The sequence below is a fragment of the Leptodactylus fuscus genome, chromosome 3 (genome assembly GCF_031893055.1).
Source record: "Leptodactylus fuscus isolate aLepFus1 chromosome 3, aLepFus1.hap2, whole genome shotgun sequence".
Taxonomy (NCBI): Eukaryota; Metazoa; Chordata; class Amphibia; order Anura; family Leptodactylidae; genus Leptodactylus; species Leptodactylus fuscus.
This window is the reverse complement of record NC_134267.1, coordinates 63,040,274-63,065,295: the sequence shown is the minus strand read 5'-3', so window position 1 is coordinate 63,065,295 and position 25,022 is coordinate 63,040,274. Positions and strand designations below refer to the sequence as shown.

The following is a 25,022-nucleotide window of genomic DNA, read 5'->3' as shown; positions in this document are numbered from 1 at the left end:
GAAATACAGGAAGTGAGAAGAAGAGACAACAGGCAAACTGCTGATACACTGAAATGGGAAAACCCCTTTAATATTGGTCTGAAACTGGACAACCCCTTTAAGGCATGCTATCATATGCCAGTACATTAGCTTAGATAATCTTTCCTGACCGCATGTATCAAAAGTAAGCAGAAGCAGCATTATGCCAGTCACAATTAGAGTTCACCTACTAAAGTTTACAATAGAAGTTAAAGGCTTTGGTTGGCTGCAGTGATCAACATAGCTTATAGATTGTTTTCATACATGACACTCAGCATCTCACAAACTTGTCAACTACGCTATATGCATCATTGCTAAATAAGTAGAAACTTCATGTAAAATCATGTTATATTTCTCCCCAGGTATGTATTAAAACTAAAACAAAGTATCTTTTATTGTTACGTTTTTCGTTTTCTGTCCCAGGTGGCATGTTCTGTACGCCACATGTTTTCTCATATTCAACAATTGGTCTTCATGATATCTTGGAATACCCTAAGGTTCCTCCTAAAGCCCCAATGTGTTTGTAGAATAAAAGTGTGATGAATCATATGGTTAAGGTTTGTAAAAAGCATTTGTGTGAGGTTTGTAAATGGAAGTGTGCCTTTAAGGAAGAATAAAATATTCTTGACATGGCTAATTAGAAGATTGTTGAGTAGCTGCTGTCATGTCTCATAAAGCAATGGAACTGTGTTAAATCCGAAAATTGTGTTTGATCTTTATAATGTTCTCTTTAAAAAGCATCTGAAGCGGATGCTCCGAGGCTGTAAATTCCTGGCATTGGTTAAGTCACGCATGGATATATGCTGTACAACCAGATATTATAATGTACAATCATTTCCAGGCAGCGAAATAGCCACTAGGATATGTGACATTGGCACACTTTGCTGTAGTTCGCAATCCGATTTTTTTAGGTAGCAAAGTTCCTCAGTAATAAGTTAATTCTTTCCATATGAATCTTTTTTTGCTATAACTGTATAGCTGAACAAGACTTCATTGATGCACCCCATGTACATAAATCATACGGTGACTGTATCTGTCTATTAAAGTACTACAACTTTCTGATCTGGTCGATGTTAGTGAAAGTCCAAATGGCACAGGTGGCCCTGAATTCACTTTTCAATCGCTAGATGTACATGTATAGAAGAAATGATCTTAAAGGGGTTGTCAAATACAGTTTTTCAATATACTTTGTGTAATTTCCTCATAGTATTCTAGATCTCTTCCTGCTGTCATCCATTGTTTACTTGCAGAGTAGTCCATGGTCATGTGATATCCAGTCCATGGTCATGTGATGCATACACAGGTGCACAGCTTGTTACCAGGCAGATGTCTGATTACTGGGCTGTGCACCTGTCTATACATCACATGACCATGGACTGTAAATCACATGACCATGGACTGATTTTCTTCACTGGAAATAAACAATGGATGACGGCAAGCAGAGATCTACTAAACCTTATGAAATTGATAAATAAAAGGATATTGGAAAATCATATCATACAAAATTGATTCACAAGTAGAAAGCTGTAAAAATTTTCCATACTAAATAATTAAAGGGATATTTCCATCTCATAAAATGATGACATATTGTTAAGATTTGACATAACTTTACAGTTTGGTGGAGGTCAGACCTCTGTGACCCTCACTGATTCTGAGAATGACTCTATTGCCCCTTTTGCAGCTCTTTTGGCCCCACTCATGTGATTGGAGCAGTGCTGCAGTTCTCCTGCAGTTCTCCAGTCATAAAGTGATAGCATATCTTGACAATGAAGATCTGTGATGGGTCTATATTTTCATTTATCAGTGCATCTTCCTCAATGACTTCTTTTGGGCTCTTGATTCTCCTTGTGAAACTCGCCCCAGTCTACAGTCTCCTCCAATAATAGGAGAAACAAAGCTTCCCAATACACTGTGGATATTATTTGTTACAAGCTATCTGCAGTCTATACATTGTTCTGGAATAACATCACTTTAACTCTCAATTTACAGACTAAGATTTTCTTTTTCTCTGGAGACCAAAATTGATGTATAATGTATAGTACACGCTACCAGAAGATGAAAGCTGGCCATATATTTGATTCGGGTTAGCTAAACCCAATGATTTTGGTGACACCGACCAAACATCTGTATATAGTCGTGTCCCAACTTCTCCCACAACAGCGGATGTTGTAAAGAAGGATCCGGCTGTTGGATTTCAACATGTCAGATACTTTTGTTCTGGAATCGGAATATGGCAACAGCTTGCTCCCCTTTCCCAATCCAGCACACATACACACTTAGCTGAGCTATGTTGTCAGGTGTATGGCAAGCTTAATTATTATTAATAGGGGAAGTTCACACTACCATTGCTAATGTCCGTTACTGTCATCGGATGATGGCAATGACCATTAAACTGTCACAGAGAAGGTCACAGACTGATTCTGTGTCCATTCCCATTGACACTAATGTAAGCCACATGATCAAGCCATGCACAAATTTATCTTCCATTACAAAGGAAAACAAACATGACGAAAGATAGAAACGGTAGTGTGAACACCCCCTTATTCATTTATATAGCACCAGTCATTCCATGTTGCTGTACGTTTGTGAAGGGGTTTACATACGTATTAAATGACCAACATGATACAAGTATACTGGAGAGAGAACCCTACCGGCAGGCTTCATGGGGGAATTCACTGATTATTTTGGAGCTTGCCCCTTTTATCTCAATGAGACTTGCAGAAATAACCCCCATTTATATATATGGAAGATATTTTGCAGTCATAGAAATAATTTCTGATAGGTCTTTGAAAATAAAGAAAAAAATGTACACTGTAATAAATTGAAAAAAACATATGGTATATTGGTCTATTTACATAGAAAAAATTCTTATAAAATAGGTTTTAATGAGCCCATAAGGTGATGTTTTTGCCATGCATGACTCCTATTTATCCAGCTAATCCACCACCATAGGGATCTCACCGATACATAAACAGTTATACAATCAAGATGGTCCAGTCTTTGTATAACTCTAAGGCTTATTGGTAGCAATAACAGCAAATTTGCATCTATTGCTGTAAGGAGTATTCTGGTGTTAAGGTGTATATTGGTTAGAAAAGAGACAGAATGTTATGTAGTCCTGTATATAAAGTGAATTCATATATCAAGAGAAAAAACACACACCTTTCTTAATATAGGTGTAAAGGAGACTGATATCTATAAATTTGGTCCAGGCACACCATACCTTCTAATCTAATCCAATTTAATGCTGTGGGAAAGAACTACTAGCGCTTTACCTGCAGTGCTGGCTTATCGCAGGCACTGAACCATGGCAGAAGTCATGATCTGTGCGCACGTGATGCTTAGATTTAGAGCGATGCCATCTAAGTCGTTCCTAATAGCTATAGGAGATTGCATCTTCCAGCTCGCCTTCTCACACAATGTATTTCTTCACTTTCTCCACTCCTGTAATAACCTGTTTGTTTCTCTCCACAACTCTCTGATAATGACTTGGTCTCTGCAAACCAATTTCTTTGCTTTTCATCATGCTTGCACTGAATGATTACTGCGCGATAAATTCATTTAGCTACTTCCAAGAATATATCATCACTGGGAGCAAATGATTATCTGTTCTCCTGCACGCCTCGGGGGTTGCCAGTCAGCACTTGTATAATCTGCAGACCTCATTCACAAGGCATACAGGGCTGGGTGTTACTATAGGTGTTGTGGAATGCCTGGTCATCCAGACTCCAGGCCAAGAAATATACCGACAGAGGTGATAGAACAATAGAGTCAAGGCGGCGTTAACTTTTCATGACCAAAAGGGATTATATATTATATTGTGTGTATGTGTGTCTATATATAAATATATATATATATATATATATATATATATATATATATATATATATATATATATAAATTTTCTGTAAGAGCCTTTTTCATTATTAATACAATTTATCATAAAACACCACACATACTGGCATTAGAGAAATCTCAGAGTATTATGTAAAAGTCACTGCTTTAGTACTCTCAGTAGAATATCCATTTATTTGCTGTAGCCGTGGTTTCTTAAGGTATTGCAGATGTGTCACATAAAATATCAGACCTATTAAATCACCAGTTCCCAGTAGGACGCAGAAGGAAGGTAAGTCGCATAGTTGTAAAATATGGATGAAGAGCTAGTCATACACCTATACTTCATGGGGGTGGATGCCAATTTCTCATAGATAAGGTTATCAACCTTTTGGGCATGTCTGTGGTATATCATTTTTTTTTTTTTTTTTAAGTGTAAATTGCGAGCCCCATATAAGGCTCACAATGTACGTTTTTCCTATCAGTATGTCTTTGGAGTGTGGGCGGAAATACACGCAAACATGAGGAGAACATACAAACTCCTTGCAGATGTTGTCCTTGGCGGGATTTGAACCCAGGACTCCAGCGTTGCAAGGCTCCAGTGTTAACTACTGAGTCACCATGTTGCCCCCTAACTTTACCCATACAGTCTTGACACCCCATTGTCCCTCAACATCACAAAGACAGGTTGCAACCTTCCAAAAAGTTTAAGCATGGCTGTCCTCTTTACCGTACTGCCATCTTTACCAGAATGGTTCCATTGGTTTTTAGCAATTGTAAGTATTTTATTTGTAAATAAATAGTGTCTAAGTTTTGGTACTTTGTTTCAGTGAAGGGGATAACAAGAAGATCATAAAAAGAGGTTTGTTACAAGAAAATGTTCACCAAGGCAGATTTATTTATCACCAAATCAGTCCCTATTGTGACAATAAGAACAATCAGATAGCTGAGGTTCACATGAAGAATAAAACTATTATTTTCCCAATCAGTGCCCCCATTTCTGATATGCTAATGAGGTGTTTAGTACAATGAGGACATCAACATCATCAACATTGTTCTCCCTGCACTAGTGCCCTATCACTCCCTCCCTGTTGTGATTGACATGCATGCACACTGCCTGACCCTGTTTAAGGTGACATCCAAGCAACGGAGTCTGCAGATTGTTAGCATTTCAGGAAAAAAAAATATTTCCCAGCTTTGGAAGCACTGTAGAAAAAAAGTTTTAAGCCCTGCGAACTGACTATGCTTATAGTTCAATAGAGAATGTTCTGGTAAAAAAAACTCCCTTTAAATTTCATACAACACACCAAATACAGCAAACCCTTCATACAACGCATCAAATTTATCACAGGGCTCATGAATGGTAACTTTCTCCATCTTTAAACAACTTTGTCTGACTCCATGTCATTTCTTGGTTGAGTTTATGTAGATCGATTGTTTGTGCCACAATTTTGGCAAAATGTGGGGCATGTTAAGAAACACCTTTTTTCTCTTAAAGGCTACCTGAGTGTTCATGAAAAGTTCAAATATGTGCAGGGTCTTCCTGGGCTATCTGTTCTTTGACTATATGAAGCAGTCTGCCTCCTCCTCTATCCATTACTACTACCTCTAGTTTCTCAACATGTCATTTTGCCAGGAGTAACTGTAAAATAACAAATAGCTGAGAACAGCCCAAGAGCATAACTTAGGGGATCAAGGGACACTGGACTGCAAATACAGGGCAAACAGATCCCTGACACTAGAAAAAATAAATCTGAGCACAATAAGGAACACTTATTACTGTCTATGATAACACAACCAGTAATATAGAAGTAGTAAGCTCTCCTTATATTGTAGAAGTTCCAGAATCTTTTCAGTGTATGCAGTGTACATGAAGGGAAAGCAGTTTGCAGCAAGGTATAGGTCAGAACAGGCCCTCCACCTCCACTCCCTGTACTGATGGTGTCTATGGAGTTAAAAGCAAATTAGCCTATCACCTATTAATTTTACAGATTTTTAAGGCAGAAAACAGCAATATTTTTAACTTGGTTTAAAATCACATGATCTCTTGAATGAGACTAAGGGTGCATGCACACTACGTAACGCCGGGCGTGTATCACAGCCGTACACGCCGGCGTTACAGCAGGGCTGCCGAACACTTCCCATTCACTTCAATGGGAGCGCTCGTAAACGCCGCTGTTACGAGCGCTCCCATTGAAGTGAATGGGAAGTGTTCGGCAGTCTGCTGTAATGCCGGCGTGTACGGCTCTCATACACGCCCGGCGTTACGTAGTGTGCATGCACCCTAAGTCGTCTGAAAAGTTAGTGACAATAGCCATATTCTCTTTACTAGCGCAGTCGTAACATTACAGGACATATCACTGATCACTCTGTTTGGTGACCTTGGTTCCCCTGCATAAGATACCCGGTTGTGCCAGTAATGGAACATACAACTTAATGAATGGATTGTTAAGAACTAAAGAAATAAATTACAACATAGAATAAAGTCGTGTGTTTTCCTCTTATTGGGTCTATTTCTTGTGTCTCGGAGTGTCAAGTATTCCAGTGTCAAGTAGTCTAAAACATCTCTTTGTACTTTAAGAAATGTGTTATTGGTTTTATCCGTGTTCTTGAGTGTTTTAAAATCTCCTCCAATACTTGCCTAAGGGTCATAGGTACTACTGAAATCACTAGAAGGAATTTCTAAGTGCTAATCACATGACTGGAATGTCGAGTTGCTTAATCCATGAGCGCAGCTGGAATAGCAGAGCGCGGGGCCGGTGACCACTGTTACATATCTCCATGGGAGCCGTTCATTACAGGCTGATAATGCTGTTATAGCACAAAGACTGCTAATTCACATCAGTGGGAGATTGTACATTGCAGTAGGAGAATCAATATATACTTCGTCTTCATCTTCCCTCCACTGCTACTAGATATAACCTGTATCTTCTCTTGGGGAGGAATGTTTATAGACGTGTTCACACTCACTAGCTGTCAGGAAGTATACATTGTGCTGCTCATTTTGTTGATCATGGCCATTTTTGTGTTTCTTATGTCTTATGTACATTGTGCTATTAGATAATGTGAAGTATTGCTATATACTGCATTGGTATATAGACTAGAAGTATATGTATGACGTTCTTATTCCTATAGCATATATGTCCATTTTTCCAATATGACCCAAAACAATTAACAAGCAATTGCCTCTGTCTTAATTCATAGGTGAAGGTCATGGTGCGTATTTGTTCAACGCTAGTGGGAGAGTCGACTGATTCCAGCTCTTTCCTAAAAGCCGATCCAAGGAAGAAACAGATTACATTGTATGACCCGTTATCTTGTGGAGGGCAGACTGCCTTTCAGAAAAGAGGAACTCAGATACCGCCTAAAATGTTCGCTTTTGATGCTGTGTTTCCCCAAGATGCTTCCCAGGTAGGGGGTATATCTCTGCTTTTATATGGTTGGTTGCATTTGTCCAGCATGAACTATTTGCTATATCTGCTTAAGTCACACCTGCCATATCTGCGTATCTACTTTTCTTACATTCAGTAAAATTAACATTTTATCAGCCTAAAAGGCAAAATATGATCAGTCCTAGAAATGTGACAGATGTATGGTTGTGGCCAAACATACTTCAAGAAAATTGTCATTGGTTCAGCACATTCGAGGTTATGTGAGTTGTCAGACATCTTTGGTTCTACTTGCTACATTAGGGAGTATGATTGATCATTTACCAACAAGAATCCAATGTGTTTAGGAGGCTTCTTTTCTAATGTTACAAGTAATGAGGACAAAAGGTTATAAGATGTAACAAAAATGCATAGCAATGTTATTTACTAAGCATTGGTAACACAGACCAGGACTATCTGATGTGTATCAAAGTATCCTGACTCTCCCTCTAAGGGCTAGTTCACACGGAGTTAAATCAACTCCGCGTGTACACATTCCGTTGCGGCTAGCTGCAACGGGATGCCGGTACAATGCACTGGCATCCCATCACGGCATTTTGCGATGGATTAGGCCCAAATGAATGGGCCGGAGCCTCACGCTGCGGACGCCGCGGCTGATTCAGATAGGGCAGCTCGCTTCTTTTTCCCACTAGTAGATAGCTGAAAAAAGAAGCGAGCGGCTCCCATTGAAATCAATGGGAGCCATTTTTCGCAGCGGATTTTGAGTTGGATTCCGCCTCAAAATCCACTGCCAACTTCCCCCGTGTGAACTAGCCCTACGATGTTGGGCTAAGTATTGGGCATGTTGAATGCACTTTTGCTAGACATGTCTATTTCTCTCTACTTTGAGGACATTTAGGACATTTGCATATTCAGCTGAGCATACATGTGAATGGGGGAGTATAGAAGTACGGTAGGAATATCTGTTGGACACAACCTAAGGTCAGAGATGCATCTTGAAGCTCTTGGATCTCAATACAACAGGGCCCCCGCTTACCGTGTACTATTTTTAATACCATTGTCTTCATAAGATAAGATATGATAATTCTTTAATAGTCCCACCATGGGAAAATTCTGTGTGATAAGATAAGATAATCCTTTAATAGTCCCACATTGGGTAAATTTCAGTATGTTACAGCAGTATAGTAATACAGGTACAGGATAATACACAGTAATATAATACAGATGTAGACACACATAAGCTGAGAAGAGAAGATATACTAGGAGTCCATAGCAGCTAAGGAAACGGAAGAGAAAGAGGAAGACTTCATGGTCATCGTCATAATCATTAGTTCTCTGTGCGGAGTGATCTTCGCTTGGTTTGATGTAGATTATACAGCCTGGTCGCTGTTGGAAGGAAGGACCTGCGATCGCGCTCCTTCTCACACTTGGGGTGAAGCAGACGGTCACTTACAGTGCTGCCAAGTCCCATCAAGGTCCCATACATGAGGTGGGATTTGTTCTCCCGCATGGAGGTCACCACGGACAGTATCCTTCTATCACCCACCACCTGTACCGGGTCCATGGGCTCCCCAGGACAGAGCTGGCCCTCCTGATCAGCCTGTCAAGTCTATTTCTGTCCCTGGTTGATATACTGCTCCCCCAGCAGGCCACACCGAAAAAGATGGCTGAAGCAAGCACAGAGTTGAAGAAGGTCCTAAGAAGTGGCCCCTGGACTCCGAAGGTTACAGCAGCATGATAATACAGTAATATATTTCAAGAAAGAACACATACAAGCTCATAGCAGATAGAAAAAGATAGTAGAAGTCATAGCAACTAAAAAGAAAAATAAAGACTCCGGTCTAAGGGGGCCTTTGAGCCCCCTTGGACTCCAGGGCCTGGTAGCGATTGTTGCCTTTGCCTAAGCTCTATGTTCACATTTAGACCACAGCATGTATTCCTCCCAATGGCAAATACTGAATTCACAATCCAGTTTATTTTAAGTGCATACTTAGTACAGTAGCCCTCCCACCATAGACAAGTAAACTTAATTTACGAAACTACAAGAACCTCTAATAGTGTAAACTTGTAGATTTTTTATTTTTTTTTCAAAATGCACATTTTCAGTTCTTGATATAGAAGACCACCCTACAAATTGTAAAATATACTATATCTAAAGATTTTCATATACTGATACACAATCCGTGCGGTATTGCACTATATTTGCATTCTAGACATAGACATCTCCTCCGGTGCACACTACAGCTTGTTTCCTTTGCAGATATAGATCTCCCCTCACATGGAACGCACTGCAGTATATTTCACACTTTTTTTCCATTGTACTGTACAGAGTATTACGCAGACATTGCCACATACTGGAAATCCAAGATTGCTGTATTGGTTATTCCATCTCCCACTATGTTGTTACTAATTCAGCATTGTTCTATGCTCAGTGGAAAATGGAAACTCAGTCTCTGAAGCTTTACACTATAGCTCATTCATGTGCAGTTCAAGTGTTTATGCCTTTAAACACTAAGAAAACCTTCCCTAAATTTTCTACGACCTATACATTTGTGCCAGTAATACCCATGCCACGTCAGTACCAGATAGCATTTCAGCCCTAAGTGTCAAGTAATGGAGCAGATTATATCTGGGCAGAAATTCATGAATTGTAATAAAGCCACCTCAGCATTCCATGTGCTAAATGTATCATTCATGTGCTTTTGTGTTGATTTTATCATGAACATACAACGCAAGAGGAAAAAGCAGACACTGCACAATTTTCCTTTCACCTCAGCATGTGTGAAGAAGAGCATTGAACCGATCGCTACAGCTGCTGTTTGGCCTCCCATTCCTGCTTAGGTGGTGTTTTTCTATTCCAAATCCCCTTTTATGGGCACCGAGTGCATTGCAAGCATCGTATATGAGGAAACCCAAATACAACGTCCTGGTGACACAGCATCTCTAGCGGCAACATTCCACCATTTATCACTGATATAGATCAAATAAATAACAAAAAAAAGAAGTTTTCATAATGAAATGTAACATTATAATATAATGATGATATCTAAATATATAACTGGACATGGAGGCATACAGGTTTTGTATGGTATCCAGCATTACATCTGCCCACAGATGTTCATCTAGGTTTGTAGATCCTGCACACTAGTGGGTTGCCAACGTTGCCATCTCAGCATATCCCATTTATCCTCAATTGGCGATAAACCTGGCAACCAGCAATTCATTGGAACAACCCTCAATCTTCGCTCACTCCAAAGTCGGTTAACTGCATTGTAGAGTCACGTCTAACAGTTAATCTCTCACCAAGAGGTACACTACCCAAAAGTAGCCTTTTATATACTCTCTTTAGCAACGCCCATTATTTACAGATTTGCCTTTTGATGTGTTATTTTTTTTGTCACTGAGTGTATGTGTGTATAAAACATATATATAGAGAAAGAGAATTGTGCAAAAGTTATAGGCAAGTGTGTAAGTATACTATAAAGTAGGAATGCTTTAAAAATAAGTGCTAGTTTATTTTTATCTATTAACAAAATTGTTAATGAACAAAAGAAAAATCTAAATCACATCAATGTTTACTGTCAGAGTCCTGGAAGTGATAGCCCCCTTATCACACTGTCATGATCTCAACATTATGGAGTCTGTCTGGGATTACATGGAGAGATAGAAGGATTTGAGCAGGCCAACATCCATAGAAGGTCTGTGGTTAGTTTTCTAAGATGTTAGAAACACTCTCTGCTGAGTTCCTTCAAGAACTATATACAAGTACTTCTAGAAGAATTGATGCAAAGGCTGGCCACCCCAAACATTAATGTGATTTAGTACAGATTAATCCAGCATTTGATTGAGTTGTATAAAGTTCATCTCTACAGCTTTATATAAATCCACATCATAAGATCAGTTCCAGCCCAGTGGACACGTTTTGGACAAGGATCCTTAGTCATCACTTACATTTTTGTAAATTCATTTGATTTAGGTTTCCTTTTGCTCATTCGCTTAATTTTGTTAATTGACAAAAATAATTAGCACTTCAAATTGTTTTAAAACATTATTAATTCACATTTATTTATTTGACTTCTAAAACTTTTGCACATAACAGATAAACATCTTGTAGATCATAAATTACTCTGAATAATATATTATTACTTTATGACTGTTCCCTAGTGTAATGTCTTAGCTGGTCTTACACGACTGTAGTGGTTTTTGCGATCCACAATTTGCAGATCCGCAACACAAATTTCACTTAAAAAATTAATTCCGCAGACATCCAAAGTGCATCCGCAATGTTTCGTGTATATCAGTATTATGCGGATCTGCAAAAAACAAAACACACCACAAAACACACATGTTGACATCCACAATTATGGATATACACTGATGTATGTTCAGTGTATATCCGCAAAAATGCATGCGCCCATAGCCTTCTATTCCGTGCCGTGCCGTAAAAGCATGGCCATTACGGACATGCGGTATACTGTCCGGACCACTGTTGCGGCGCACCACACCACCGACAAAATCTACGGTCGTGTAAGAGGCCTCATAGAAAACTATGGGACTGTAAATGGTCCGCAATTTTGAACCCGCAATTGCGGACCATTTGCGGTGCAAAACTACAGTCGTGTAAGAGCAGCCTTAGATTGCACACAGTTGGAAGCCTTCTAGACTGCTCAGTAGAATATACCTGTAGAGTGACATGTACATGGGCCCAGATACTAGCTGACCAGAAAGCCTGTCAGCAGCCAGGAGAGGCAGTATTCTGCTGATGGATTCGACTCATATCCCGGATAGTTGTTATAACATTCCCAAACAAAAGGGAAGCCTTGTCCATTATAAGTCATATAAGTAGTGGTGCAGAAATTCTTAATATACAGTATAAGGGCCTATTCAAACGGAGTAAACGCGGCACGCAATGTGCCGCGTTTACGGGACGTTTGCGCCGCGATTTTGCCGGTGCATGTTTGCGGTCGCGTTAACGCGCGTTTATGCGGCACTAACGCGACCGCAAACATGCACCGTCAAAATCGCGGCGCAAACATCCCATACACGCGGCGCATTGCGCGCCTGTTTACTCCGTGTGAATAGGCCCTAAGTGATTCAATTCTCTGCCAAAGCTACATAGTCATCTGCATAGGTATGTCCATTAAAACCTATAGGTCATCTGGATGTCAAAGCGTAAAAGTAGTGTTCTTTTATATATTATAGGCCATGTTGATCCAGAAAAAGGCAAAAGAAACGCACATATAAGTAGCCATTGTGATGTCGTGCAATAAGTGGAAGATACTATAAGTTAATTTACAGAATGTGGTATAGAATTTACATCCATTTATGATCATTTTTATAAAATTTTTAAAAGAGGCACGAAACGTCTCCTGCACCAATATCATCACATATTTCCAGACAATACTATTTATATGCTAAACAAATATGGCTTGGATCAAAACAACACATTAAATTCCAACTGGTATCAGCAAATATCTAAATAAGAGGTGAATCATATGTATGTATTTCCCATAGAGAGGCGCTTCGCATCCCTGTGAGTAAAATCCATCTGTGGCGAAATCTGTGTTTACGCTCTTCTGTGTGATCTATTTTCTCTACCAAGGCAAATCACGCGTAATTTAATTTCAGATGTACTCTCTGTGTTATTGTCTTTTTCTTCTGGAGAGTTTATGAATTCATCGATTGAGCTGCTATGACATGACGCTCCACAAATTTACAATTGATCAGGTTTGTTATATTTCGTTAAATAGTTTAGCGATCAGAGAGATGGCTCATTGTACGGTTATATGAAGAGATTGCAGAAAAGTCATTATTATGAGCCAAATAACAACCAGATCTGATAGGGAGGGTAGGAGAAGAGCACGAAGCCGAAAATGCTTGGAAAACTAACTGCTAATATAGTGCTCATCTCACTTAATATGGAACGTGGACACCTCCTTCAGGCCTTTCATCATCCTTATGGCTGTTGTTCTTTGACATTTTGACCTAAAAACTAAAATTTTGCAGTCAAATTGAAAAAAAAAAACCCCATAAAGACAGTGCCTTTGTCAAAGAGGTATTTCCATCTCAATGTTTCGTGGCTGAGATGAGAAGATTCCTGCTGTCATCTCCCTGAGGTGGTCAGGAGTTACAGGAATAGAAAAATGTGGCTGCTCTACACTGTTTCCATAATTCCCATAGAGGTAAATAGGGGTTACAGAAACAGGGTGACACAGTTTTTGTAACAGAAACAGTGTGGTACAGCCATGTTCAGCAGTTATGTTGGGGTCCATTCACATTGAGGAAAATGGTGAGGAATTTGGTGTGGAATTTTCCACGCTGAAAAAAAAAGCCTCCCATTGATTTCAATGGGTTCTGTTAGCTAGCACTGCTAGATAGTGGAAAAAAAGTTAGCAGAATCCATTGAAATCAATGGGAGTCTTTTTTTCAGCATAGAAAATTCCACACCAAATTCCTCACCATTTTCCTCCGTGTGAATGGACCCTTAATCATCTGGTTGGTATAAGAAACCATCTATTCCCTGGATGAGATGGGAATAACCCTTTAATGGACACTAGCCCAGGTTTGGCTTTTCTAATCTCTTGAAGAAATGTAGGAATATATGCACTTTACTCTCTTTGATATCTATATATACTATTTTTATGGATGGATGGCAACTCTGATCCCTTATAGTTAAAAATGCAACCACTACACAGCCCAGCATTCCCATACCAAGTACACTTGCTGCTCGTGTCTCAAAATAACAGAAGATGTTGGAGTCGGACATTAGATACATCAGGATATCACAGTTCCCAGGGACTAAATATTGTGGAGGTATAATGAGTAGTGTCTGGTAAATTGAGAAAGATACATATGTATTGGGTCAAAGACTTCAGTTAGCTTAAGCTACAAGTTCAAATCTGATTCCAGAGATACCATTTTAATACATTTGTGCATGTTTGGCTGTTCATGTCCCGGAATATCAACAAGGTGTAGATATTTGCCATAATTTATGCCAGTTTCTATGAGAAGACTCAGTCTTGCAAAGGTGCTAGCTTGCTACTATGTAACTTCCTGTGTACCTTTCACACTCCATTACACCCCTGTCCCTGTCTCCCTAGCTAAGTTACACTAAGCTATCCCACCCACTACTAGGCTCCCCTCCCCTGTCTCCCTAGCTAAGCTATGCTAAGCTATCCTGCTCACTGCTAGTCCTTCTCAAGTAACTAACCCACCTCCCCGGCCCCATCGTATCATGCTTACCTAGCTTCCCATATGGGAGACGGCTCCTTTTTTCCTCTTCACTGTGTGCAGCCTGGAGACACTGTGCACAGACCAGAAGTATCTGTGAGGCCTGTGCAGTAGAGATGGAGTGCCATTTGTACTGCTCATGTCTTGCAATCACCTCCAGACTTCAAATAGCTATAGCCTATATTATATTAAAGGGATTCTATCATTATATTACCGTACCCTTTTTAAACTAATTAAATGTAGGAATAGTCTTAGGAAAGGCTATTCTTCTCTTACCTTTATTATTCTGATCTGCGCCACCAATCCTTAGAAATATCTTCTTTCTTCCTTATGCAAATGAGTTTTCTTCCAGCACTGGGGGCATTCCCCTGCTCTCAAACAACACAGGTGGCGTCCCCAGTGCTGCTTGAAAACTCTCCAGCGACGGCCTCTGTCTTCTTATCCACCTCTCTTGCGGGCTCCTGTTCTTTTCTTCAAAAAGAGCCGAATGCGTATGTCTGTTGGCAATTATCTTGTGGCCTCTCCCGTTCGGCCACAGGAAAATGGCCGGCGCACATGCATAGTCGGCCATTTTCTTGTGGCATCTCTCATTCGGCCGCAGGAAAAATGGCCGATGGTCGTGCGCAGTCGGCGCTTTTTGAAGAAGAGGAGTGCGAGAGAAGAGGCGGGAGGTGGAGAAGAAGACAGAGGCCGTCTCTGGAGAGTTTTCAAGCAGCACTGGGGACGCCTCCAGTACTGTTTGAGTGCACGGGAACACCCCCAGTGCTGGAAGAAAACTCATTTACATCAGGAAGAAAGAAGATATTTCTAAGGAACGGCGGCATGGATCAGAATAATAAAGGTAAGACAAGAATAGCCTTTCTTAAGGCTATTCCTATGTGTATTCAGTTTAAAAAGGGTTTCTATTGATAGAATCTCTTTAATATATATTATAATGCCATTATTGGAAACATTGTAATTGACTGAGGCAGGACAGTTTTACATTTTCAGTGTGAATCCACTTTAAGTATCTGAAAACCATCTATTAAGATTAATATTCATGGAGCGAGAGATATTGTAGAAGATATTTAACTTTTCTGTAGCCTTACCTATCTTTGAAGGCACAATGATCCTTAAAGTGATTTTAGCTCTACCTGTACATTAATATGTATGTCCATGCATTGTGAGGGAAATGATCCTTTATTAGTACATGGAGGTGATGTGTCTGCATAAACGTTAAAGGAGTTGCTGCTAATGAAGTCAAGGGTCAGCTTGCTATGCATTAGGAAAATCAGATCTGTAGCGATTCTAAAAATCAACCATTTCCTATGTGTAAAGTCTACGCCTTTCTAAGCGAAAGATTTCTTTATTAGGTTTTGTGTCAAGATAAAGGAGTTACTTGTGAATGTCTCAAAGCAACGCAGTGCGGATAGAAAATAATGAGCCTCCGTATCCGCACTCCAGATTCTTTACATGATAGGAAGAGAAAAAATTGTCTGGAAAATTTGAAGTGCCATATATAGTACATGTGAATCTAACCATCAGAAGTATAGAAAACCTATGAATGGAAGCAGAATTCATTATGTTCCTAGACGGGAGTGACATCACTATTTTTTACTTTTCCCATATAGGCAGAGGTGTGTGCTGGAACGGTGGCTGAAGTCATACAGTCTGTCGTGAATGGAGCAGATGGATGTGTTTTCTGCTTTGGTCATTCCAAGCTTGGTTAGTACTGAATAATCTGCTTCATTGTGAATAAGTGTACAGTCGTCTAATATCATAAGTGTTACAGTTATATCTGACGTGTCACATCTGTTACAAGATATTCTTGTTTGGGAAACATGTTTTCAAATATTAGAATTTCTTGGTACCCATATACGGCCCTGTTCTCTTTGCCAGCACTTTTTGCTCTGGAGGATCCATTTTCTTACATTACACAGCCCATTGATTTTAATAGATTTCTAGAGAGGTAGTTCAACTTATTGCAACAAGAGATGGTCTAAGATGGACATCCCCTTTAAACTGACTATTCTAACAATTTTCTCTGCTGAAGTGGAAAAGGTTTTCAGAGAATTGGGATGATATCAGGCTAATACTGTAATGGTTGATATACTTAAGTTGAAGGCCTAGTATTACCTTACCCGAAAAGTGAGACATTATTCAAGAACCAGAGAAAAAATGTGCTCAATTCCTGTCCTATAACAGTAGCACAGAGAGATAGACAATTGAAACTAGAAGGGTTACCCCCAGAAAGAGGAAAAACCCCAGCTCTACTTGCAATGGGTGCCATGGGATCAGCTAAACCTTTAATTTAACCAATGGGCCATGTAATGTGTATGGGGGCCTCCTAACCCTTCCCTAATGGCAGATGTAGGGGTAGATAATATTTCAACTCCCCGATCCTCTTGTTCTCAAGGAGACAAGCTGCTGCCAGACATCTCTGACAGCGACATTTCCCAGTTTAGTACCCACGCAACGCTTCACCGAGTCAGAGGAGGGAGTGAGCCCCTGATTTCTATTGCTATTTTAAGTTACTTTTGGCCACATGTAGGAAAATGCAACATATACATAATTCATTACTACCATAAATATAATGGTATTTATTTAACTAGTGTTATATTGATGTATGTATACCTCTTAATGTGTCTGACAGGAAAGTCATACACTATGATCGGCAAGGATGACTCCATGCAGAATCTTGGCATTATCCCTTGTGCTATTTCATGGCTCTTTAAGTTGATTAATGAACGGAAGGAAAAGACAGGAGCTCGGTTCTCGGTTAGAGTGTCAGCAGTGGAAGTGTGGGGGAAGGAGGAGAACCTGAGAGACCTCTTATCCGAAGTGGCTACCGGCAGTCTACAGGATGGCCAGTCTCCGGGAGTCTACCTGTGTGAGGATCCAATATGTGGCATGCAGGTAACACAATGCAAAATGTGTTTAGTAATGGTGTATAAACAGAGGTTTACCAGCTGATGAAATAATAACGGCAATATGTCAATGGATATTATTCGGATACATCCATATCTTTATATCATAGCTTTAATTTCAGGGTTAGTTTCAGTTATCAGAATATATGTAGGGCCTCCTACCGTTGTCTGTCGCCCACATGCAAGGATCAAGAGCAATGGTGATGATACCTGTATTTCTCTTGGTGTAGGTATATGTAATACTTCAGCTTCACAGGCTAACAGACTCAATGTCCAATATCTGCATATATTACATATATTTATTGGATAAGTCACAAGTATACGTTTGTGGTGTATCCATTCCATATATCTCCTTGGGCCAACTGTATGTTGTATATGTTGCATCGGTCTGACAGGTTAACATCTATCATTGCAGAGTATACAAAAATATAGTCCTCAACTTTACATGCAGTCTAGCTATTGTAATATGGACTGTTGTGTAAATCTACACTGCATTGTTCTATAACCATACTCCCAATACATCAGCCCAAAGACAGGTTGTAAATTACCATTGAGTATAAACCCCTATAAGAATATAGTGCGTAGCGGACTGTATGACATCAAATAAACACAAAGTGTTGTATCCTGCTGTGTGATGAACCGTGATAATAAAACTTATGACTTCTAGTAATAAATTAGAAGAGTATCAGGCACTGAAATCCATCATCCTGGTAGATGGGAAAGGTGGCAGCTCCAGTATATCTTCCAGAGGGGGACGTCAAGTGCCGAGCATTGAAAAATATAAAACAATTAATTTGAGTTTTCAGTTCTTCTATTACATTATAAATCAATCTACTATCCATGGGAGTTTGCCTTGTTTCTGTATCTGATCCGAGGTAGCCCCAGGTTGCAGAAATTGAGTGATAGAAGAGAATTCTGTATCACTTATCTAAATAAATTGTTTTCGGAGTCTGCTGCAGCTTGTTTAGGTGATGGTAGGAAACAATACGGGAAAATGTGCTAAAAACCACAAGCGGTTTGGGTGTTTAATTCATGCAGTTTTATCTGGGATTACTGTATAGCTGTATAAATAGGTCAGGGTGATCCGATTCTGCCTGGGTATATTTAGGAAGCTTTCTCTCATGTTAGTAATGATATAGCCAGGAGACCACAACCGATCAGTGTCACTTGTTTCTGCCACACATTGGCTTTCTCCACAGTTCTCAAACAATTTGATATCGTAGAAATAACTTCAGTATTGCTTAGACAATGTCTCTTCTGTTTCCAGTTGCAGAATCAGAGTGAACTGCGGGCACCCACAGCCGAGAAAGCTGCCTTTTTCCTGGATGCCGCTATCGCGTCACGCAAATGCAGCCAAAGGGATTGTGATGAAGATGACCATAGGAACTCGCACATGCTCTTTACTCTGCACATTTATCAATATCGCATGGAAAAAAGTGGGAAAGGAGGCAGTAAGTATGAAAACTGTTCTGTATTAGAAAAACCTATATGCATGCATTTAAAGGGGTGTTCTAGACATGTAGGTGTTTTACAAAACTGTTTAGAATGATATAAAGTACATAGGCTGACATAAAAATTAATAGTCATCGGGCTAGTTCACACAGAGATTTTTGTAGGCAGATTTTGATGAGGAATCCACCTCAAAGTCTGCCTGCAAAAAAGTCTCCCATTCATTTCAATGGGAGTCACTCGCTATTTTTCCCCGCTAGCGATTTTTTTTCAGCTAGTGAGAAAAAGAAACAACATGCCCTTTCTTCCAGCGGATACCACAGCTGACACAACCGCAGCATCCACGGCTCCAGACTCACATCTAATTAGACCCATTCATTCGGGCCTATCAGGAGCGGGATGCCGCTAGCCGCGTGGAGAGTTTCCGCCGTGTGAACATGCCCTTACTGATCCTTCACAGCTTCTAATCCACCAATTGTGTATCTCCTGGTAGTCTTTGTATCCTGACCGATAGCAATGATGTAATACAGACAAGTGCCCTCTGCAGACGTGACGTTCCAAGACCACTAAATTATAATATAAGAGCCCGTGATTATCTACAGTGGTCAAATATCTTTGTAGGGACACCATCCAGGATAAGGAGAACATAAGAAGACAGAAAAGTGGTGGGGAAAAATGTACAGGGCTGGACAATCCCTTTAATGCAAGATAGCATAGATGGTAGTATAGAACTTGCAGACATGGCAGTGAAAAGTGGAATAAATAAAACAATAAGGAATAAACAAAAATTTCAGTCATTTAGTATCTTAGGTTATGTTCATTGCAATCTACTGTGCAAGAGAAAAATAGATCAAGATAAAAATATGCAGTTTCAGATTAGTCCAAGTATGCCAAGGAGGCTGTTTCAAGGTTGTATAGTGTGGGACCTGGGGGCGTTCTACAGTGTGGGACCTGAGGGAGTTCTACAGTGTGGGACCTGAGGACACTCTACAATGTGGGACCTGGGGATATTCTGAAGTGTGGGACCTGGCAATGTTCTACAGTGTGGGACCTGGGAAGTTTCTACAGTGTTTGACCTGGAGGTGTTCTACAGTGTGGGACCTGGGGTCGTTCTGAAGTGTGGGACCTGGGGACGTTATACATTGTGGGACCTGGGGACGTTATACAGTGTGGGACCTGGGGACGTTCTACAGTGTGGGACCTGGGAACTTTATATTGTGGGGGCACTTAGGGGACAATTCACTATGTATGGATACTAAGGGTACCATTACACTGTGGGGGGATTATCCTGGTAGGGTTCAAAGTTGTTGTCCCCTCACTTGCACCCCAAGGCCTCCACTGTGTGCACCATATTACTTCCTCCAGGAACACCCCCTTGGCATGCCCCTGGCAAGAGTAGATGTCAGTTAGACCTCTCACTGGATATAGCCATCTAGAAAATGCTGTTGACCGTGATTTCTATTTCTCTAAACATATTGGCCTACATAAATGTAAGGTTATATATTGTGTACCTTATTGGTTCACCTTTATTGAAATAGACAAAAACTATAACAGATATTCTATCACTGGTCAGTGAAATTCAGGATATAATATCAGCATATATTAGGAGCCCTGCATATGAGCCAAGCTTGATGAAAAGTGACAAGACGTAACCAAAGACTAGAAGATTTGAACAAAAGCAATTTTAACTGAAGGGAGCAATAAGAGTTCAGGCTCAGCTCTATGTTGGATGGATTTATTTTCCAGTTGATTGATGACAACCATGTACATGAAGAAAATAGAAGAATTGTTCGTTTCCATCTAACTCTCGACTGACAAAGTCATGTACTGTAGACCCTATTTGATAGAGGAAAGCCAATGAATGATGGATGTTCTAGTCTAGGACAAATAAAGCATTTTATGGAAAGTGGAAGAGTGGAGCGAGAATTTTACATAATAACTGCATGAATAACAATATGACTTACATAGCCCGCTCTCTGTGTTAGGCAGATGGCACAAGACTTGGGTTTTCCGTTTTCATATCCTTCATGTATCCATGTTAATTAAAACATATTCTCTTCATTTGCATATCACATTGTCACACGCCAATTCAAAACTTACAAGGAGTAAAATTAGATTTGGTTCACTTTTTAATGCCCAAAATAAGCTGAATGAACTTGGCTTAATGTGAATGGGTCGCTGTGCAGCTGTGAATATTGTATCGAGATTTGCCCTTATCATGTCGGGAACAGTGGAACAATACACTCCAGCTAGATAATGTTATTAGACAGATGGCAACATAGCCAGGGAAACCAATGTACAATCATTTATTTAGCTGAACAGTCTACTCAAGTGTCGAAAAGATGCAATTTAGCAAATTATGTAGACAAGTAGCCTATGTGATGCTGCGTGCCTCTGTAGTTCAGACCATTTAACACATTACAGTGTACAAATGACTGAGCCGAACTGCCTTCTTTATGATATAAGCTCTTGACACCAAATCAATGGGTCCATATTTTCCACATAAATCACTGCCATGTGAATGAGGCCTTAAAGGGATTCTTCCACCTCCCCAGGTTTATTCATCTGTCACCACCGTGTTACAGAGCACATTACAGTGATAACATTTCTTATGTATGATACTTTTATAGATTAGGAGAAAGAAAACTTTGAAGTCTTAGGGCTAGTTCACACAGGGCATGAGGGGGCGGATTATGGCGCTGATTCCACATCATAATCCGCCCCCTCACAATGGAGGTCTATGTAGACCGCCAGGCTACTGTATTTTTTGCAACATGCCACTCACGGAAAAAAGAAACCAGCTGTCCTTTCTTGAGGCGGACTCAGCGACTGAGTCCAGATTCAGTCCCAGCATCCTTCTCACAACAGCGCCCTCCAAAGTAGGTCCATTCATTTGAGCCTACTCCAGAGGGGGAATTCGCGACTGTTGGAAGCCGTAACACTCGTGGCAGGCGCATTTTGGCCCGAGAGTGACGCGGCTTCCCGTGTAACTCTCGGGGTCAAAATCCACCTATCCGCTCCCCATGTGAACGGGGCCTTATGCAAATGAGGCAGTTAGTGCACTGGGGGTGGACCTTCATCCCTGGGGCTCTGTTCTTGCTGTTCTAATAGGATAGATGATATGATAGCAATGGGAGGGCACACAGTAGATGGTTGGTGTCTACCTGTCAAAATCGGTGCTCCAGGGAGCTCAGGGCCCACCCTCAGTGCACCTATTGCCTCATTTGATAAGACTTCAAAGTTCGTTTCTTCCAAATCTAAAAAAATAACATACATAAGGTCACTTTCTTATCATTGTAATTTGATCTATAACATGGTGGGGATAATTGTCCACCGAAAAAAGCAAGTGTGCACTACTGTTACAAAATATGCTAATTTATATCAGTAGGTCAAGGAAATTGACTACTGCATGGTGCCATCCGTGTACAGTTTATTCTTCATGGACTGTTCATTTTAGCTGGTAGGGCAAAACAAAAAGGAACTTTTTCATTGTTTTTTAATTGGATGTGAAAAACAGATGACATATGGATGGAACAACATGGACAGAAACGGGCGAAATGCAGACATTCTCACGGATAAGAAATGAATCTTGTTTTCATGGACGAAAAACAGACACAGGCATATAAATAAGCCCAAAAGGTGTAATGTAAGACTACAAATGATATATGTTATTCATAGAGTTGGGGTTTGAGACAGACAAAGCTCCATACAGGTAGTCGGGGGTGCTTAGAATAAGACTGCCAATGATCTAGTAGTGTTAAGGATAGGCCTTCAGTCTTGAGTCCCAACTACCCTTTAATACTTTATTGTATAGTGTTTATGCTGTAAGTGTGGAATTTGTAGTAACACTTTATCATACTATATGGCAGCGTGCTCCATTTCTTGAAGGTTAACTTGCTTTCCTTTTTCTTGGCAGTGTCGGGAGGTCGCAGTCGATTGCATCTTATTGATTTGGGAAGCTGCGTAAAGGTGCAGGGTAAAAATAGAGATAGCAGCACGGGCTTGTGTCTCTCATTGTCAGCACTTGGCAATGTCATCCTTGCTCTGGTGAATGGCAGCAAGCACATCCCATACAAGTAAGTCAATATTTAATACATTTCTATTATGTAATCAGCACCAGCCATGCATATGGTGGGCAGGTGACCCAGTAAAATGTTAGTTATTCATAAGTAGCATTGAAACTGTGTTAGTCCCTTGGCTTAAGTTACTGAACATGGGGCCCGATTCCTAGGACCTCTACCAATCACTCTAACGCAGCCATAAAGTGGATACCGTATATACTCGAGTATAAGCCGAATTTTTCAGCCCAGTTTTTGAGCTGAAAAAGCCCCCCTCGGCTTATTCTCGAGTCAATAATTTTTCTCATTTTTTTGTGGTAAAATTAGGGGCCTCGGCTTATATTCGGGTCGGCTTATACTCGAGTATATACGGTAATTGTAATCTATACTTCCAGTTATGGGTCAGAGAAGTAGCAACTCCATGCTATAAATGTTAATTCTTCTGTAATTCTTGTCTTTTCTGAACTATTGCCGCACAGATCAACATGTGGTCCATGTTGAATGCAGAGACTTCCAAAATGTCTAGAACTCTGCACTCCATCCAGGCTATTGTATTTAGTACAGTGTAATGAATAGACTTCCATACTGAATATGGGAGCCTAGGAAACAGACTACAGTTTGATCTCCACATCATATGGCAACGACTGCGGGCGGTCCGAGCTACAATATCTCAGGAAAGAAAAAACAGGTTATTACTGATATGAAAGGATTAATATTAATAATTGGTCTTGTCTTTCTAATAGCGACTTCCAGCGATATTCACTGCATTTGACTTACAGAGCTATAAAAAAAACCTTACATCTATCAAATTGTAAGTGGCTAAAAAAAAAAAGAAGCAATTCTGTCTGAAGCAACAAAGCAGCCGCACACTTAAGCCACTGTGTGAAGTGACGTGTATTCTCCTGACAATGCGCTTTTGCTGCTTAATAAATCTATACACAATAAAATCGCCTGATTTAGCAATTTATGTGATCAACACTCTGTACGTTTTGACATTTCTGTTCCTGCTCTCTGGATATATTTTGCGCGCACTCATGCATAATCTATACCAGTGTGGTTTTTATGTTGTCTCAGCTAATATCATGATCTGTACAAAATCCAATTTTGTTTAGTTTTTTTTTTTCCTAAACACACATTGCCTTTTATCTTGTTAGAAAAGAAATAAAAACAAACAGCTTCATTTGTCGCCTATGACAGCTCTGTGAACATAGCTGGAGTGCCTTCTGAAAAATTAGAAAAAATTCACACAGGGAGAATATGAAAAGTCCTCATTTTTCTTCATCAGTGTCACGCTGGGAGAGGCTGCAGGAAAGTTGGAATTCATTAGTAGGCACTCACAGGCCTCTGATTAGTCTGCGCTATGCATCCTTAGCGGGCTGGAGATCAGACTTTATTCTCTCGCGAAGAGTTCGGCCGCGACATTCTCTGGAATCCCTTTACATGGAGCAAAAACAACAAAATATGTCCATTTATCACCATGAGAATATATACATGTACATGTACCATGACAAAAATAGTGGTACAGTAAAAGGGGCAGTATGTAAGACACCAATTCCATATAACACTGACGTACCTAGAAATATACTGTATATAGGAAGTGTTGTCATAGGGACCTGAAAGCTCTTCCCACATCACCGTAGACGGATCCTGCGGTAATTCAACTAAGAAATGAATGTCACAATTACAAAGTTGCCTAAAAGGGTTTTCTCGTTTGTAAAAACTATTTTTCAATATTCTCTTGGAAAATTTGGAGCGTAAAGATAGAAATTTCCCCAGTATGGGATCATCATTGATTTGCCGAAGGGGGATTGGGTTAATAAGCGCAAAAAATGCACAGATGTCTGTAGTAGGAAAACAGGTTGTTTAAGGGGATTTCCCATGAACGTAAACGTATTTACATTTGTAGATATTTAAAAATTTTGTTAAAAAATGTTTGAGCGTTTGTTTAAAAAATAAATTAAAAACATTTCAGAATTTTAAAGATTTTCTCTAATCTTCTTAGTCTGTTGTCTTGGTAGGTTGCCAAAGGATCATGAATGCAGAAACTTTCTTTGAACTGATACATATCAGAACCAGCCATGATTTCCTTTCCTGATAGCCTGTCCACAATAAGGGAGCCTTCACATGATGTAACGCTG

General features: G+C 40.0%; 1 protein-coding gene across 1 annotated transcript in view; it reads left to right on the top strand.

Moving 5' to 3' along the window:
• Positions 1-25,022, top strand: part of KIF26B (kinesin family member 26B) — a 260,962-nt gene that overhangs the window by 206,640 nt on the left and 29,300 nt on the right. The window contains exons 6-10 of the mRNA XM_075267677.1: positions 7,057-7,263; positions 16,082-16,175; positions 17,104-17,366; positions 18,645-18,828; positions 22,743-22,902. Coding sequence (XP_075123778.1) covers positions 7,057-7,263; positions 16,082-16,175; positions 17,104-17,366; positions 18,645-18,828; positions 22,743-22,902 — 908 coding nt within the window. The remainder of the gene's footprint in view (positions 1-7,056; positions 7,264-16,081; positions 16,176-17,103; positions 17,367-18,644; positions 18,829-22,742; positions 22,903-25,022) is intronic.